The 18,672-nt window shown below is 41.1% G+C and overlaps 1 protein-coding gene across 1 annotated transcript in view; it reads right to left on the reverse strand.

Annotated features, from left to right (window-relative positions):
- FRY (FRY microtubule binding protein) overlaps positions 1-18,136 on the reverse strand; it is a 160,017-nt gene extending 141,881 nt beyond the window's left edge. Inside the window, exon 1 of the mRNA XM_042839018.1 lies at positions 17,739-18,136. Coding sequence (XP_042694952.1) covers positions 17,739-17,808 — 70 coding nt within the window. The 5' untranslated portion in view covers positions 17,809-18,136. The remainder of the gene's footprint in view (positions 1-17,738) is intronic.
- Positions 18,137-18,672: the final 536 nt, after the last annotated feature.

Consider the following 18,672-nt stretch of genomic DNA (forward strand, 5'->3'; position numbering starts at 1 on the left):
GAAATAGGAATTGATGAGAGAAGGCTTCAATTGAGACAAACCAGAGCAAACATTTTATCTCTCAGTTCTGTTCCTGCACAGTTCTGGTGACCCTGTGATGCCAGAAGACTGGGGATGGGATTTCCTGCCCTCACTTAGAAATCCAGCAGCATCACATGTAAGTCTGAACCACACATTTATGCTTTCCTGTCGTCAAAGGCAAGGAAAAGACACTTGCAGAGATGAAGCCTGCAGCAGCTAGTTATGAGAATGAAGAAAGGTTCCTGGGCTGATTATCCGATTTTCCTAATACTCAAACACCTTCAACCCTGAGAAAAGAGAATAATTTCTCAGAAAAACCTAAGAGCTTAATAAATTCTGAGAATCATAAACAATTATTTTTATGGGATATTAAAAGTTATATTCAATATTACAGAGGGGTGGGACTAAACTTACATTGTAATAATCTTTTTAAAGTGTCCACGAGGACAATCCAGGCAACTGTAACACAGGGAGCCTGACATATCCTCAGGAACAGATGCTTTGATTCATAAAGAACTAAAGTATTCTAACTTAATAATGCCATAAGTATAGGTTTGTGGAAAGTAGATTTTATTAAACTAATGGAATCTTTTTATAAGCTTATAAACTTGGTTAACAAAGTTAAAAGAAGGAGTCTTGTATTTCTATTCGATAATCGGATCGGTACCTTACCAAATTGCAAAATTAGAACCACGAAATCAATGTATTACAACAAGAACAAGTTAAAAGCTAGATAACAGATACTTCTCACTTTGCTTAAGAGGGAATCATACCCTAATGCTTCTAGTGGAGTTACAAAGATCACTTCTCAGTGATCTTACCCCTTCCATTCCTGACCTAAAAGAAAAAAAAGAAACAACACATTTCTATGGAGTTCACAGGAAAACAGATTAACAGTGGTTGCCAGAAAATCACAGCAAAGTAGTCATTCTAGTTTGAATAGCATTAGGAAAACTATATGCAAGTATACAAGAGATATTAATTCTAACATATACAGAATTGCATATCCAGAAAGAAAGAATGCATGCCACAAGGACGGAATAAGTCTTTCTATTCCTGGGAAGCACTGATTACAAAAAAGGCCTGAGACCAGTATGACTAATGTGTTGAAAACAGGCTGCTATTCTTGTGACCTGAAGAGCTATGGAGAGCCTTTTCAAGCAGGATAAACAAAAGCAAAAACAGGAAACCTCTACTGCTGCACTGCCAGAGGCTTTGCAACAGCAGCTGGATGCTCAGTCCCATTCTGGTGCCTGTAACTTGAGAAAGATGCTGATGAACTAGAGGACATTCAGGAAAAGCAACTGTAATTAATTACCGGAAAACTTGTTTTAAAGGTTAGATTAGCCTGACCATGAGAAAGTTATTGGGTCATTTAATCAACTTGTCTAATGCCAGGAGTCACCTATTTGCAGACACACTGAGCCACTCAACCCAAAATGCCTTTCTAGACAATTCAAGCAATCAGGCATAATTCATCACGTTCTAATAAAAACGTCTAAACAGCTCATCTGAACTGCACCCTGTCTGCTGCTATCAGAAAAGCTTCATTTGAGTGTGTCAGGTGCCACACGAACCCTAAGGATGCTTAAAGATTATACAAGAAGATTTCCATGCCCGCTAAACACAGAAAAGTAACAGAAATTTGCTGATAGACAGCTCTTCATTCATTAACATCCAATGGCTGGAATTTTGAACTAGACAAATGCATTAAAGAAGTTAAACAGAAAAGAAAGGAAATTAACTACAGAAATGCCATTAAGGGTGGTGCTGATTCCTCCGTCAGTGGAAATTTAAGATTTTTTTTTCTTTGAAAATGTGCTTTAGCTCAAACAGAAATTAATTCAGAGAAGCCATAAAGCCTGCTCTATGGGGAGAACAGACTGGATGACACAATGGTTTTTCTGGTTGTATAATTTATGACTCGTTGAATACATTAGTAGAAAACATATCACTGAGAACAATCTTTCATTGGTAAAAGGATGATACAGATGTTCTAAGAAGGATTCCTCTATCTCCAATCCACAAACTATCACAAAACAGAAGACTGAATGCCCATCAGTACTTGATTTTTCTTTGTACCTACCAGTACAGATGTAACTTCTGTGATCAGAAAATCTGATCACAGTAAGTCCAATAATTTCCAACCATGCAAACATGCCAAATACACTTTGGAGAGGTTATTTTGATTTCAGGGTTATTTTGTAGACTAGACCTCAAGAGAACACTAAAATGGAGGCAACCTTCTGGATGATTCAATTCTCAGGGAATATTTTAAAAAGAAAAAGTCAAATGAGAAGGTATATTGCCAGAATAACTTTAAAATATCCCTTATAACTATAAGTTTGCCATAAGAAATTGCTTATAATGAGAAGCGAAGCTCTCTGAAGCCCTGTGATGAGCTCCATCATATTCCACTGTCTGTGTGGATGCCTGAGGAACACAGAGGAATCATGGCTGAAATGCCATTACTGACAGCATGTCCACATACACTCGAGATGTACTGTCCTCAGAATCTGGAAGAGGCTAGAATCACATCTTTGTCTATGATGCCTGGGTCAGATCACCTGCAAATGCCTGCTTGCCTGCTACTGAAGGAAGCTGAATCAACATAAAGATTCAAGATTCCCTCTACAGTAGCACACTCCAAATTAAGTTCAGTTTCATACTTGAGCATACAAGGAAGGTTGTGGGAATGACATTACACAATTAGACACAATTAGATATTCTATCTACTGGCTGTGATTTTTTTCATTCTTTTTCTATAGAGCATGAAGAAATTCACTGCATCCAGTAAACTGTCCTGCTTCTGTTCCACGGTGTACTTCATAATACAAAGTGCGGGCTCCAAGGGGACAGGAGAAGATAATGATATTTGTACCATTAAGTAACTAGGCCAGAACACTTCTGTAAAAACGAATTCTCCTTGTAGAAAGAAATTAGAAACAGAACCAACCCCAAAAACACACAAATGATTTTCTAAGTAAGTATAGAATAAAAAAGTTATTTCAAAGGAAACAGCGTAGACAGTGCCAGTGTTGTTTCATAAACTGTGTTCTTACTGTAAATTCTATTAGTTCCAAACATGAGATGTTGTTATGGGACATCACTTCTCATCAGACACAATGACAAGCTATATTAGCATAATGGGCTGTTATTCCCAGATCCATGTGATCCATGGCAACCCACTGATAATAAATGGCTTTGTTTGGGTGTCAGTAAGAAAGTATGTACAAAATTATACAAAGCTTCAAGTACCTGAAATGGTGCACAAGGCTGTTAATAAATTAGGAGTTTAAAGACTGTCACTGACATTTTTCCATATACACAGGAAAAAGGGGCTCTGACATTGTCAGTATGTCCTCTATCTTCTCAGCTAACCACCACCATGGTGGGGACCAGGCATCACTGAGACACTGCCAGTCATTGCTCCAGTCAACGACACATTTGGGTGCTTAAACCCTACACATAGGTCAGAAACAAGAAAACTGATCCAAGCAATCAGCTCCCAGTTGGATTCAGCGCTGCCAGGCTGCGGAGCCCAGCACTCCTGCAGCCACATCCCCACACACTTGGACAGTATACCCAGTGTACAAAGCAGAGCAGAGAATCTGTTTTTGTAAACTGTTTGTAACCAGTTCTTACATAAGAGTTTAATGGCTACAGAACTCACCCAGAACAAGGTAGCTTTGGGTTAAATACTTAATGTTACTCCAGAGTTTCTGAACTCCCTGCTAGGTAAGCTTTTGTTTTCTGGCCATCATCTGGAATGGTAAGGATTAGCCATGCTATGCTTGGTCAAGCTTTGTCAAATCTGAAGAACAAACCCAACGCACTTTGAATTAGAGATTAAATGTAACAGCAAGCATGACTGTAGCTCAGTCACTGTCACTCACGGTGAGCAACAATTAAAACATTACGTGATATATTAAATAACATTAAAATTAATATGAAATATAAAAGTATTTGGGCAAGGGAGGGCCTACGTTTGTATATTACTTCTGTTCTTGTCCCTATCTGTGTTACCGCTGTTGCATGTCTGGCCCCAGTCCAGATCCTTAATTTCACCTATTTTCTGGGGTCCGAGCCATGCTAAACACTTTTGGACTATTAAAACCAAGACACTTCAGGGCACATATAGCAGTTATGGCTTTGGCTGCCTTCTGAACACAAAATACAGCAGGTGCTAGTGAAATTTGCATGTCTCCAAAGATCTCCATAAACTGAATGGAGCTTCTGGAGTTATATACCCATTTGTTGTCCTACAGAGCAGAACAAAGGGTAGGACAAGAATCAGCCCCCAAGGAACTGCTCTGGGCAAAGAGATTTCTGTCTTGATGCGCTGTATCTTCGCAAAATTAAATGTCACCATGCAACAGGGGAACAATGTGCAAAAAATATAAAGGAATTTTTAAATATTATTCTGTGGACACTATGATTTCTATGTACTCAGTCCAAACCAACCAGGATCAAGCTACTAATCCAGACTAAATGAGTCTTCTGCATGGGATAAAAAGATTCCAGGATGGCGACCAGTAGAGTGAATTTTCACATGTATTAATTTATTATACCCTCCTTCATTCTAACCAGGAGTAAATGCTACATTTGTGACAATAATATTTATCACACATTATTTTCTTTACTTTTAGGAAGAGAATGAATAAAATTGTGGAAGGATTACATTGAAGCAGACTATTTTAAAGAGCCTGGGTATGTTAAAATTAACCCTCATGTATACCAGGCACATAGAGAAAATCACACGGATGGATTCCCCCTCCTGCAGTCAGACCCAAGCTAATTGGCCCTACTCTCTGTTCAAGTGAAGGCACAGAGAAAACCCTGGGACTCAGCATTTTGTGCATGGGTCTGCTTCACTCTGTTTTTCCTCACAGACAAACCAGAATTTGGATATCAGATTTGAAAGATGACAGAGAAAGAAATATTGTGAGGAGGGGCAAGACACTTGAGACAAGTCACTGTTTAAAGAAATAGAATTATCTCATTCATGTATTTATACAGATTTCAGGCACATATCTTGATATATCCACTTGCTCATTAATTCTGACTTATGTATAAAAATCTGTATGTCCATTTTCCAGCACACAGAGGAATTCACACTCAAATGGCCACCTCAGTCACTCAACAGACAGAAACAAACCTCTCATTTATTTGCCTGTAGTGGCAGAAGAATAAGGACAGACGCACCAAATGAGTCGTCCTTTGCCAACTATCTGCAGTAAGAGCAACTTATTTCATGCATGGTTTAAAACAAGAAAAAAAGAGACCGAGGGAGTGTTGCTGTCATCGATCACTGATCATTTGTGTCACGAGAATTTTCTGAAGACCTTTTTCTGTGCTAACTAGCAAATTACACTATGCATGTTCATACACACGCATACATCACATGTAGATTCAGATCTCCCAGCCTAATGTTTCAAGTGCTCCTATAAAATAGGTAAGCATGTTCAACTGTAAAATATCTCACCTTGAAATATCACTTCTGGATTTCATGTAACAAAAAATAAAAGTTCATGGCAATAAATCATGCCCTGAGGATATAAATATAATGATACATGTCTAACTTTTAATGCATGGCATTTAAGTGAGGCAAGCTTTACTAGTATGTACAAATAATTTTGAAATTTACTATGTAAATGTTTAGGATATGTGCTTGCTGTGCAAGAAGGGCCCACTAGCATTATATCTCTATTTATGCATAAATCAGAAAAATACTTGATTAAAATAACTGGCACCAACTTTGTAGAAACTACTTCATTGCTTTGCAGGACACCATGCTTTTTGTAACAAGAAAATCAGTGCATACTGCAATAACAGTCTGTATGGTGAACTATATATAATGGTATTAATATTAGGCAGGAAGCCATTGTAAAAACATATTGATTTGATAAGAATTTGCTAAAATTAAACAAATCTCAAGGTTGCCAGTAGTGTGACGCTCCCATTCTTTCCATGAAGGATTAGCCAAAGAAATGAAAAAAAGCCCTCCCTTTAATTGCCATTCCCAGCAGCTCCGCCAAAGCCCACAGAGCTCAGGATTTCTCACTATGGGCACAGCACAGCTGGGAATTTGCACAGGTGCAGCCAGAGAGGTGCAAGTACCTCTCACTGCAGTCACAGAAGACAGCCAACCCTTTCCTTTCCAGTGAAGAGCTGTTCCTTGCAGTACGGTTTAAAAACACAGCCATTCTTGTTTGTCACATTTCAAAAATAAAGCCTATCTCCAGGGACACTAACCAGGTCCCACAGTAAGTGCCTTTTCAGATACGATAAATGCCCTCTCATTTCACTTGAATGTTCTCACTCATCCGCTTTTTCTTTGCAGATACTTACATATGCTAATTATCAACACCCATATACTATTAGCCTCATTCCAAATCCCTACAAAGTAAAACAGACCTTAGAGTCCATCCCCCAGAACACAACTGCTCCCCTCCCCTGGTAACTCCTCACTCACACTGCTGCTGGCCCTGGGCGTGGGGGCAAGGAGGATGCTGTGCAGGCAGGAGCAGGCAGGAGCAAGCCCCAGGTCTGAAACCTGTGCCTGGGAGGGGTCTCTGTCTCTCACCTCCCTCATCTGCAGGCTGTTCTCTCTTGACTCTCGCAGTCTGGTTTCAGCTCACTGCTGTGTTTCTCCCACCTCAAGATCCCTATTCTGGTTCCAGGCTCCACTTTGCCACTTTCCTTGCCCAGACAAGGGCACACTTATCTTGTGCACCCAGCTCACTCATCCCAGTCCTGTCCCTGCTATTCTCCATAGCCCCTCTCCAGTCTGCCCTTTGCTGGCTCTCTTTCACACTCCTTTACATCGTTTCCTGTCCCACTACCCAGGAAACAACCATTCCCCATTTCCAAAATCTTCCCCCATGACAAATCCTCTGCTTCTTTTCCCTTCATCCTCGGGAGCAGTCCTTCTTGGGCTTTTAAACAAATTCACTCCCCTCCACCCTTGGTTTCCTTCTGCATTCACCTTCACAAGGCAGCTGGCTGCAGAGCTCCTGTTCCCCACTCACCCCCATGACCAACTGTGAGAGAATTCTTCACACTGGGCATGGTGGGACTCTGTGAAGTGGAAGGTGTCCCTGCCCATGGCAGCAGGGCTGGAACTACGACGTCATCTTTGAAGTCCCTTCAAAAATTAATCGAAGTAACAATTCTAATTACTCCACTATATTCCAGTATTACTGTACTTGCCACAGAAGGCAAGTTTCTTATAGAGCCACTATCACAGAATGGCCTGGGTTGAAAAGGACCTCAAACATCATCTAGTTTCAACCTCCCCACCATGCGTAGGGTTGCCAACCAGCAGACCAGGCTGCCCAGAGCCACATCCAGCCTGGCCTTGAATGCCTGTGGGATAACCTCACTGCAGCCTTTCAGTACCTAAAGGGAGCCTACAAACAGGAGGGGAATCAACCCTTTGAAAAGGTTGGTAACTGCAGGACAAGGGGAAATGGTTTAAAGTTGAAGGCGGGAAGATTTAGGTTGGATGACAGGGGGAAATTCTTTACTAGGAGCGTGGTGAGGTGCTGGAACAGGCTGCCCAGAGAGGTTGTGGATGCCCCGTCCCTGGAGGTGTTCAAGGCCAGGTTGGATGGGGCCCTGGGCAGCCTGGTCTTCTATTAAATGTGGAGGTTGGTGGCCATGCCCCTTTTAGGGGAGTTGGAGATTCATGATCCTGGAGGTCCCTTCCAACCCAGGCCATTCTGTGATTCTGATTCTGCTAATCCTGATGGCACACAGATAAAGTGAGTGCTGAAGTTATTTGTTTCAAACATAATCCTTCAAAGAAAAAGAATTATAGTTAAGTAATTTTCTCCTCACTTGAGGCATCAGTAGCAACAAATATGCACCCCGTGGAAATTAAAATAATCCAAGGACATTGCAATTTTAAAATTACTACTTACTGCCAATTAAAAATCTCATTACAAATAATAACTAGTTGAGTCATGATTCACAGTATGCCATTTAGCTACCAACAATCTGGAAGAAGAATGGTTCTTGCAGCAAAGGAAAAGAAGATGGGGTTATATTTCCAGTTCCAACCCAGGTTGCAAGTGTAATCTTGTGTGTCTTGGTTAATTTCTCTATCTTAATTTGCTCAGGAATATGAATAAAGGACTCATACATCTTTCTTGCATGTGCATGTAATAATGCTGAAAGAATTCAAGTCTGTAAAGCTTCCAGATGGTAAGCACTGTGTTAATATTATTATAACATACACCTTTGCAAGGTATTTGCACCAGTTTCCCTGCATCTGAACTAATAAATGACAATGTTCATCTTCTGAACACTTCTAAAATAAGTAATACTGCAAGTTTTGTGCGCATTCCCTTACAAAGGTGTGACTGCAGTTTGTCCTGTGGCTGGAACATTTGCAAAGGTTTTCACAGCATGGATTTTCTTATTCCTGAGAAGCCCATGCTATTATTTTTCTTTACTCTTCACTAACAGCCTCACTTTACAAGTACTGCAGGAACTTCAGTATCTTTACCCGTTCTTGATTTTTTTGCTGGATTTGGTCAACATGTTCAGAAAAGGCAGCTCACTGAATAAGCAGAAAGGAGGCTAAATTAATTTTAATTATAAGGGGCTAAATTGCAAAATGTGATGTCAGGTACCTCAAACTACTTTGAACACACGACACTTCTCTAATCCTCACAGAGTAATTCTGATAATATACAACATACTACTGTGAATATATGCAGAAACAAACCTATCTGCAGACCTCTCATGGAAGAACATTGGATAGAAATTCTATACAGTTATCCCTCTGATTAAAAAGGCAAACTGATCAGATATTTAGTGACATTCATAAATAACAATCAGAAATGCAGTAAGAAAGATAATTATGTATGGTTCTACTTAACAAAACTTGCTCAAGGGAATCAATATCAAAACAAATAGATAAACAGACTTTCTTTGAAGTTTAATTTACTCCATATACAAACTGAGACTCTTCAAAGCCACAGAGACACAGGAGAGTTAAATAGCCAGAGATTAGGAGCAAATGTTAGTGTAAGTATCATGGTTTATAAGAGAATTCCTGCAAAACAATACCTTTGGCAGACTTCTGTGCTGAGTCAGGCACTACTGTTACTTAAGAACTCAAAGGAATACTTACGAGTCTTTCAAAGTCAAGTCTTCCAAAATAAAACTAAAACCAACTGTAACTTCACAATCAGAAATAAAGCAGAGAGCAGTAACAATCTTTTCATCAATTCCTGTATAATACTAACCCATCTAACATCTTCACTTTGGACTATACAAGAATCATGTCTTCCAACCCCCTTAGAGTCACCTCTTTACTTGCATGCATTAATGCATCATTTGACAGCAAATTTCTGAAAGTATAGAATGTATTCGGGATAAAAATTGTGTATCTGTCCCTCAGATGGGTCTGGATTTTTTATGTCTGAAATTTTTGCTAAAGTTGCAATTACAGACTTAAGCTTCTTACCAGGGATTCATCTCCCTGGAGACAACTGATGTGTGTCACTGTAGAAATCCCACAAGATGTACAAAACACATTCAGATTTCTCTTCAAACTAGAGGCCTGAAAAGCACCGCAAAATCTCCCTGCTGAGCTGTGGGAAAGCTGAAACTCAGTGGCCCTGCAATTGCACGTATGACCTTGACATTTGTGCACAAGCATCGATGTCAGTGGTCGTCTCTCTGTATTTGTGACCTTTGTATTTCTTGTGAAGGAGGAAGCAGGCAGCACTTGACAGCTTGGTGATGCCACTGCTACTTGGCTCACAGCAAAGCACGAGGCCCATGTTTCTCAGATGGGTTTTCGTTCAGCCACTTGCATCAGCTGGCTTTGCTGTTGGCTTTGAAGAGAAAACCTTTGTCATCCCTCAGCTGTGAATGTTATGATAATTTGGGCTATCTCTGCACCATCATTGCATGCCTGGGCAATGTGTATAAATTCTTTCTTTGTAAACAAATCCCTGCTGCCACCTCCAATGCCTTCTTAGCACTGAACTCAGCCATGAGGAGCCTGATAAGCCAAGCTGGTCTCCTCACATGACTGCTTGCTCCCCTAAGGATTGGGGTGTCCTGCTCTTGCACTTGGAAGATGCTGTTCTCAAGGACCCAACAGTTTTCCTGAGCTCCTTTGGTCTTCAGTGGTGATCTAAGAGGTCAGGTTCATGAATATGCTGAAAGCTACTCTCAAGTCCACAGTTTGTATTCTGCCAACTTCTTTCCTCACTTTCCTCAGGATCTTGAACTCCAACCAGCTCTTCCTTGTTAGTGAGCAAAATATCCAGCTGTGCATCACCAAGCTGTTATTCCTCAGACTGGATATTAGGAAAAATTTCTTCTCTGAAATAGTGGTCAGGTGCTGGAATGGACTGCCCAACAAGATGCTTGAGTCACCATCCCTGGAGGTGTTCAATAAATGTTTAGATACGGTACTGAAGGACACAGATTAGTGTGGTTACACTGGTGGTAGCTGGGTGGTTGGACTGGATGATCTTGGAGGTTGGAAATGATTTTACGTTGGTGATCTTATGATTCCCAGCACCCTTGAAGAAAATTCTTGACTGCTTGTTTCCCACAAGGTTTCACTTCCAGGAGACATCAAGAGGTTAAAATTCCCTGTGTGAACCAGTACCTGCAATTCACTGGCTTTCTCAAGTTGTCTCAGAAAGACTTTGTTTATTTCCTCACTCTGATCAGGTGGTCTGTAACAGATTCCTGTCATCACATCACCCTAAAAGTCACAGTATTGCCGGATCACAGAACAGTTTGGTTTGGAAGGGACCTTAAAGACCTACAGTTCCAACTCCCTGCCATAGGCAGGGACACATCCCACTATACAAAGTTGCCCAGGGCCACCATCTAGCCTAGCCTTAAATAGCTCCAGAAATGGGGTAAAGGCCTCTCTTCTCATTCTGACCCACGAACTCAGACAGTCATCCACCATTCCACAGAAGAACTCTGTAGTTACGAGAAGCTTCTTCACCAGGATAGCAGCCTTTGCTCCTCATCTTCCCTTCAATTCTTCCCTGAAGAACCAGCACCTACTATCACAGAGCTCCAGCCTATTAATCCCACAACTGTTACTGCAGTGATATTCAGTCTTGTAAGCTCTAGTTCCTCCTGATTGTTTTCCAGACTGCACATATTTGTATACTTACACTTGAGGTGGCTGTCCCTTCATTCTGTTTTATAGCTCCTGAAGGTCTCCATTGTTCCCACTACTCTGCATCCTTTGCTCCCCACTACCAAACTGTAGCTCCTTTCACCGTCATTCCTAGTTTCAGGCTGTCAGCAGGCTGACAAGACTGTTGGCAGATGTCTTGCCCTGCTCTGTCGTACTACTGAGCATCTTTCCATTTAAACTATTTAAAATATAACTAGTGTAAGAACTTAAAATAACTGGCTGAAAAAGCTGCTGCAAAGTTTGAACACAATACTTAGTATTCCTTTCAGCTGAAGCACTAGCCAAAGGATTCAGAGGAAAGATTCAGAGGAAAGTACCTAAGGAGAAAGGATTTTCCTTCTACGGACAATTGATTCAAATCTAGTTTAGATAACTGCAGTGAATGAAAAATCAACTACTAACAAATAATTCAGCTATCTACCTCTGTCAAATTATTCTGCAGACCAAATCTCTCACAGAAACAACAATAGCAACAAGAACTCCACTGCTGACGTGCTGAAGCAGAGGAGAGAAGGATGCAAAAGTTAGATTGGCCTGAAGAAGGAACTAGCTCTGAAATTCAGAAGCGGGCAGGAAGAGGGGAAGCTTAAGAAAGTAAATATGTTTTGCCAGCTCAACAAACGTAATAGCAGGAATCTGCCAAAATCACCTCCTGCTTCTAGCCCTGTATCCATGTCTGGCAACATTTTAGGCAGTTTATCTGTCAGGATGTTAACTCTATGGGGAGTTACAAAGGCAGAAAAGGGGTGGGAACAAAGGGTACAGGGACAAGAGGCTAGGGTGAGACTGATCTTTCCAGGCACAGCTCCTGCAAATCCACATCTACTCGTGGTGGGCTCAGTCCCTACAGGAAATCATTGTGTGATAGCACTTACTAATGGCTTACAATGATCAAGAATGAATATAATAAATAACACTGCACAAGCACAACCATTTGCAACTCTGGAGATGCAGAAATTTTTTCCTACTATTTGCAGTGGAAATACACAGGAGAACATCTGACGTATTAATGAGTACATCAGAAGTGATAGATGTGCAAAGGAAACGTTGAACAGCCTTTCAGTTTATGCTGGTGCAAATATCCTTTACTACTTAACAACAGATATTTTTGTGTGCTTTACACGCCCAAGGTAACCTGTTCATTATCACTTTCTTTCATATATCACTGCTTTTTCTGTGAAAAAAAAGAAATAAATGTTGGTTCCTTCCATAATGCTTTTGAGTGGTAGCTGTGCTGGAGAAAAAACCAAACTCTTGGTAATGTGATAAACCAAGACTACTTCAACATCACATATCACAGATTCATCACTCAAAGTAGACACCAACATTATAACAATTCTTTTTTTTACAACAAATGAAAAGATTTGAACTTAATGGCATATCTACCAGTACTCAGTTTATCCAGTTTATGCTCAGTCTCCAGACTACATTTTGAGAAAAGGACTGAAGCTTAGCCGCAAGAATTTATGCACTAAGGCAGTACTCAAACTATTTATAGATGCTTATGACAATAATTCAAACTTCTTAAAGACAAGCAATCTAATTCTGTAAATAAACTGAATTTTGCAATAGGGCGTTTCTGATTCTTGCATCCTTTTCTCCTCCTAATATGGTAGAAACAATTCTGGAAGGTCCTGAAGAGAACAACCACCATCAAAATAAACCAAAGTACTTTTTGTAAGAGTTCTCATGTCCCTAGAGGCACAAAACTTCCATGTTTCCTTATTTCTAGGAGGAACAACGTCAAAATACAAATTCTAAAATGGGAAACACCCAGAACACAAACACCCCACTGCTTTAAAATCTTTTCTTACAGCCCTATGGAGCAGAGGATCTGATCTGAAGATAACTACAAAGTTGCACTGGGAGGCAACAGCGACCACTCTTAGGCAAGTCATGTTTCTGCTGACAAAGGCAGACTACACCAGCTGAAGAACACATTAATCACCCTAACTCTAGGCTTGATACAGACAGCGATCAAACGTCCACTATCCAAGCCAGAGGCCTGATCCAAAGCCTGAGCAGTCCAAACCTTCATCCTAGGGCTCTCTAATGGTGAAGGCCATAGATGTGGCCAGCCTTCTCCAGGCGTACTGGCGTTGACACCTCAGCACTCAGCAAGAGAAGGTCCAAGCATGGTTCTATCCCAGTCCCAGTATCACCATCAGAATCAGCCTGTTGCCCAACTCACTGCAGCCAAACATCCCACTTGACTCGGGCTACTTCCCAAGCTGCAAGCCACCCAAAAGGCAAGAGGTAATCCCATCCCTGTCAGATGAATTTTGCCTGTATAAAGGGTGAATTTTACTGCTGAGTGTATCACACTATTTTAATGAAAGATTAAGTGTCCTTCTTCCTGCTCTGACACAGTAGAAACATTGCTTCAGGAGCTCAACAGCATATGGCTGACTGTTTGGCAGCCAACAAGCCCATGGGATGCCCATTGACCATCAAGAACTTTCTCTCACACCTTAGCCCTTCTGTCAAAACAACTTGTGTGGATGCTAGTGCCATGTTCAACTTGGGACACTAGTCCAGCTGGCACAGGTCCTCCAGGAATACTCTGGGATGCTGATGTGTTTGAGCCCTGCAATCAATAGCTTATGCAGATGCCTATGTGGTCCCAGGATGAAGCTGTCCCTGATGCTACTGAGTGGCTTTTGACAGCCACTGTTACAGGGACCGGGCAGATGGGGGTACAGAGTGATGGAGTTACAGGAGGATTGAGCAACGGGCTGTGTACAGCACCAAAATGTAGAGTATGATTGTAGGGGATTTCAGTTTGGATGTGTGGTTACTGTGGAAGAAGATATGGAAGTATAGGCCTGAAGTCCTGGTACTGAAAAAGGCTTTAACCAGAATCTCAATTACATACAAGGGCACTGAAAAAAAAAAAAAAAAAAATTACATTCAAAAGTGAATAATTCCAAACCACTGAGAAACAAGTGTTGTCATCCTTCCATCCTACAAGAAGCAGAAAATAATACTACAATGCTCACTATGCAAAACGTGCCCCCTCATCTCATTACATGAGTCACCTTTAAACCTATCTCTAGTAACTAGGAGACAGTGCAGTGCAGCTCTACCAGCCCCCACTGCAGCTGACCTGTGGGAGCACAAGCAAGCCATCCAGATCTTGAGTCTTGATTTCGTCCAAGAAGGAAGTATAAACATAACTGCAGATATATCTACAAACCGTAAAAAGCAGAATTTACCACAGATTTCCCTACACTTTATTCTGATGTCACTTCAGCTTATTGTTGATTTATTCTCAAACTATTATTCTCAAGATGATTTCTTTTTGAAAGTATGAATTTGGAAAATGGATTTCCAAATTAAGTTGAGATTCAATCTCACCATCCAAATCATTCAAAAAGCAAAAAATTCAATGGGAGGAGCAGATTCAAATGTTCAACTTTCGGGTACATATGCCACTCTTTGAAAAAAACACAGATTTTATTTTAAAAACTATTGGATGATATTTCCACAACCTTTTTTCTGCCCCACTTTCAGTGAGTCCTGATCTGTTTTTGCAATCTTAGTGACCCCAGTGGGCCTGAGTGAGTACAGCTCACCTGGAGTAAGCACGGCAATTTTAGCAATATTTTCAAAAAGAGGTAATGTAAATGATGAGGCATTTGATAAGCAACACAGAGCTGAGCAAAAGCCCTTACATTTTTTAAGAAAATCTCAAGCCATAAATGGTACCACCTAAAAAAAAAAAGAAGCTGAACATTTTCCATCCAGAGAATCCTAATTCTGATCTCATCTCCAGCGCATTACAGGAACAGCTTTCAGACCTGCATGGCGTGCACTGCATCTTATTGACACGTACAGAGCAAAAGTCTGTTCTGAGAGCTACACACAGAATGTGAGGTCTCTGTTTGGTGGGATGATTCAAAGGCCAGACTATGACTCTGCTTTTTTGTTGCCTAGAGAGAGCAGGGCATGCTCACTGAGAGCACATTACGGACTGTACCATCCTGATGAGAAGAGTTAACAGTTACCTCAAATGACCTGACTCTAGTACACATCAATTAACTGGTGCCTTAGCTGGTTGCTGAATGGCATGATAAACAAAGAATCATCCTAGATGAACATCTCTACATAAGCTGTATGGCACTAACCAGAAATCCTGGCCAGAATTACAAGAATGCTACTTTTCAGAAGACCTGAGACAGGAAAATCAGAGCAACTGATTATCCATACCATATCTCATGGTATGGAACAAGCAACAGGTGCAGCTGGCTATCTATTAGAAAATGTCACTGCTCTATGTGAAGTTAAAACACAAAGAAATGGAAACGACTGGTTTCAGCTAGATTATAAAGCACAGGAAGGATAAACACTATTTACAGCTACTGTTTCAAGGTACCAATTCACAAAAACATGTACGGATAGGACCTTTACTACTGTTAACATTTGAGCAAGACATACTTAACCACCTGCACCATTTTTTTTCTTTTAAATACTATGTTAGACCTCTTCTGATTAGGTAAAATGTCCCAGAGTAATTTATAGCTCACTCCTGCTCCTGGGTATGCAGACACAGCACCTATTCTCTGAATAACATGTCCCTGTGCATGCATGTGCAGGCTTTGCACCGTTCTCCAAGCAAGGGAAGTGTTTTCTTCTGCTCCACCCAGCACATAACAGAGCTGAAGAAAGCCCTAGGTCTTTTGAACTCCCTGACGGTTTCTTATCAAATTGTTTGTTTTTCAGCTAGAAAGGATATGTACAGATTTATAAACACAGCCTTCCAGTCTGAAAGAAATAAAGAATTGGCAACAAGTCAATCTGCATTAATTTATTCTATTTTCTCTTACTGTTTATTCAAATACAGTAGAAAGCATGTTTATCAGCTAAAAGTATGTCACAAACACCAATTATTCATAGAACACCTCCGTTTTTCTAAACCTATTTCACTTCAGGAGTTCTGATTTCAGACTGGAAACATCTCTGATATTTTGCAATACTTTCAACATCAACGCAGAGGAAAAAAAAAAAAAAGATTAAAATGTCATCCTTCCCTTCATAATGTAGTATTTTTTATATTATGTGCTGGTTTTACTCAAAGTTTCAGCAATACATTACAAAAATAGTGCCAGAACTGATCAGAACTGAGTTGATGTCTCCATCATGCAAGTGATTTGTTTTTCTTCTGTCATAAACTGGGTCTAGCTTGTTATAATGTGCTGTCACAATACACACTGATGTTTTCACTTGTTAATTAACATTAGTCCAAAAAGGTAGCTAAATCACAAAATTCCCCTCCAGCCCTTGTGATACTGACTTGAATGAATATGCACAAAATAGGGCAGATAAGCAATGCTGCTTAGGTAATTGCATTATTCCCTAGTGGCTTCATACTTGAGGCAGAAAAACAGATTCAAACAAGCACTACAGTGTTACTGAGGTTACAAATGACCTGGAAAAATAGAGTTTCTATGGATATCACTTAATGAAGACAAGCCTAGCATGCCACTTATCCAACAGTTATTTCCATTTCTTTGCAGGTACCCAGACACATGCCTTGCATGAAGCAGGCTCTGCCATTCTGTTTATACCACAGCATTTTAATGCAATAGTCTATAATGCAGAAGTTACTAAATTATAAATAATGATCAGAACCTTACTGCATACATAACCAGGTTGGATTTTTCCAGAGACATCCTCTTCGTAAAACAATTAATTATAGAGATCTAGTATTGTTAATGCAAGCTCACATGGAAAAGGAATATGCTGTTCATGTATTTTAAACAGTGGATTTCTGATACTTATCCCATGGCCTTACATAATCGGAATACATTTGCAAGCACTAAATGTTATTCAGAAACCTTATTATATTTCTCAAATCTGAAGGGTGATTGATTTACACAGCAACAGACATTAAGAACAGCAATACTGAAAAGACCCAAGAAGACCAAAATGGCATTTGTTTACATCCTGCAGAACCCAGCTTGGATGAGGTAAACAGACAGATTCTTTCTGGATGGAAATATTGCATAAGATTCTGAAATTAAGCACAGAGGGTGGGAAGTGCAGCTATAAGTAGCTGATGTTTTGCTTTTCATCACATTAATCTAACGACTTTCAAACCTAAAGCATAACCATCGGATTTTTGTCCCCGGTGCACAATTAATAAATCCCAAGTTCTGAGCAACGCCACACCCTTGTGATTAAGCAGCATTTTCCAAAATATTTAGATAAAGGCTGAACAAATCAAATAAACACGTAGGCAGGAAATGCTGTGTGGAATGCACTCCTGCAGTGCACTGACAGAGACAGCCAGAAAGCAGCCTAACTTCAGAATTCAATCAAGCAAAATCGAGCATAATCTCATTACGGTCTTTGCAGTTAATGAAACCTACTGAAATCTGACACTGATTTTCAGAGCTGGTAAAAGCAAGATTAGATGGTTTACACAAGACAAACACACAGAAATGCTAAGATCTCATCCTTTAGGTTATCCTAGCTATTTAGCAAGCAATGCGTAATACGAAAAGATTACTCTTCCGCTACTCACTATTGCTCCAGGATTTCAGTAAATATTTGATACTGATTTCAAAGAAGCCTGAATCCTGCTGGCTAGCCATGTCTGCTGCATACAAAGAAGCTTCTCTAATTCTGAGCAGCTGAAGTGGCAGGTACTGTGTATGTAGCTGTGACTGTCACCAGTCAGTGATGTAAACGAGGGGTCACAGGAGGAAATGAAGTCTCCGCAGATCCACTTCTTCCGTTCATGGTAGGTAAGCTCATTAAAAAAAAAAAAAAAAAAAAAGCAGCTCAACAACAACAACAAAAACACACCACGAGGTTCTGTCCTTTGCTCTTCCTTCGGGGCTCGTACTTAATTGATCTGCGGAGGTTTTTATTCCCCCACGCCCTGAATGTGGATTTTCACGTATCGCACTCCTCCAGCGGGCAGCTCCGCTCCGGCCGCCCACGGCAGCAGCCCGGCGCCGATTCCATAAGCACAGCGAGAGCCTCCCGGGAAGGTGCGCTGCGCCGGGCTCAAGCTCTCTCCCGTCAGCGCGTCTGCGCCTCCGCCGGCAAGCGCGGGGCCAGCTCGGAGCTCCTCGGCACACGGCTGCGTGCAGCCGCGGGAACCGCACGCGGACGGACCGCTGCACGGTGGGCAAACGAGAAGCTCTAACGAACCTCCCCTGCGCGCTCTGCTCAGCTGCTCCCCTTCCGCCCGCCCGCCCGAGCGGCGCGCCGCGCCGTACAGCACCGCATCACGCTGCGGTAAAGCAGCGCTGCGCCCATCATCTCATGGCAGTGACGTCTCAGAAACGGGGCTCGCCGCCAGCCCGGTTGCACAAGAGAAACACTTTCAGGGCACCGAGACCGCTTCGGCTGGTTCTGCTTTTCTCTCTCAGCGACAGAGAAACGTGCTCTCATTTTTTCGTGACTTTTTTTTTTTTTTCTTCCCCCTTAAACAAAAGACGAGAGACGGC

This window comes from Centrocercus urophasianus, unplaced genomic scaffold, assembly GCF_019232065.1.
Source record: "Centrocercus urophasianus isolate 14NV4802_14NV808 unplaced genomic scaffold, USGS_Curo_1.0 seq_9, whole genome shotgun sequence".
In the NCBI taxonomy this organism is placed as follows: domain Eukaryota; kingdom Metazoa; phylum Chordata; class Aves; order Galliformes; family Phasianidae; genus Centrocercus; species Centrocercus urophasianus.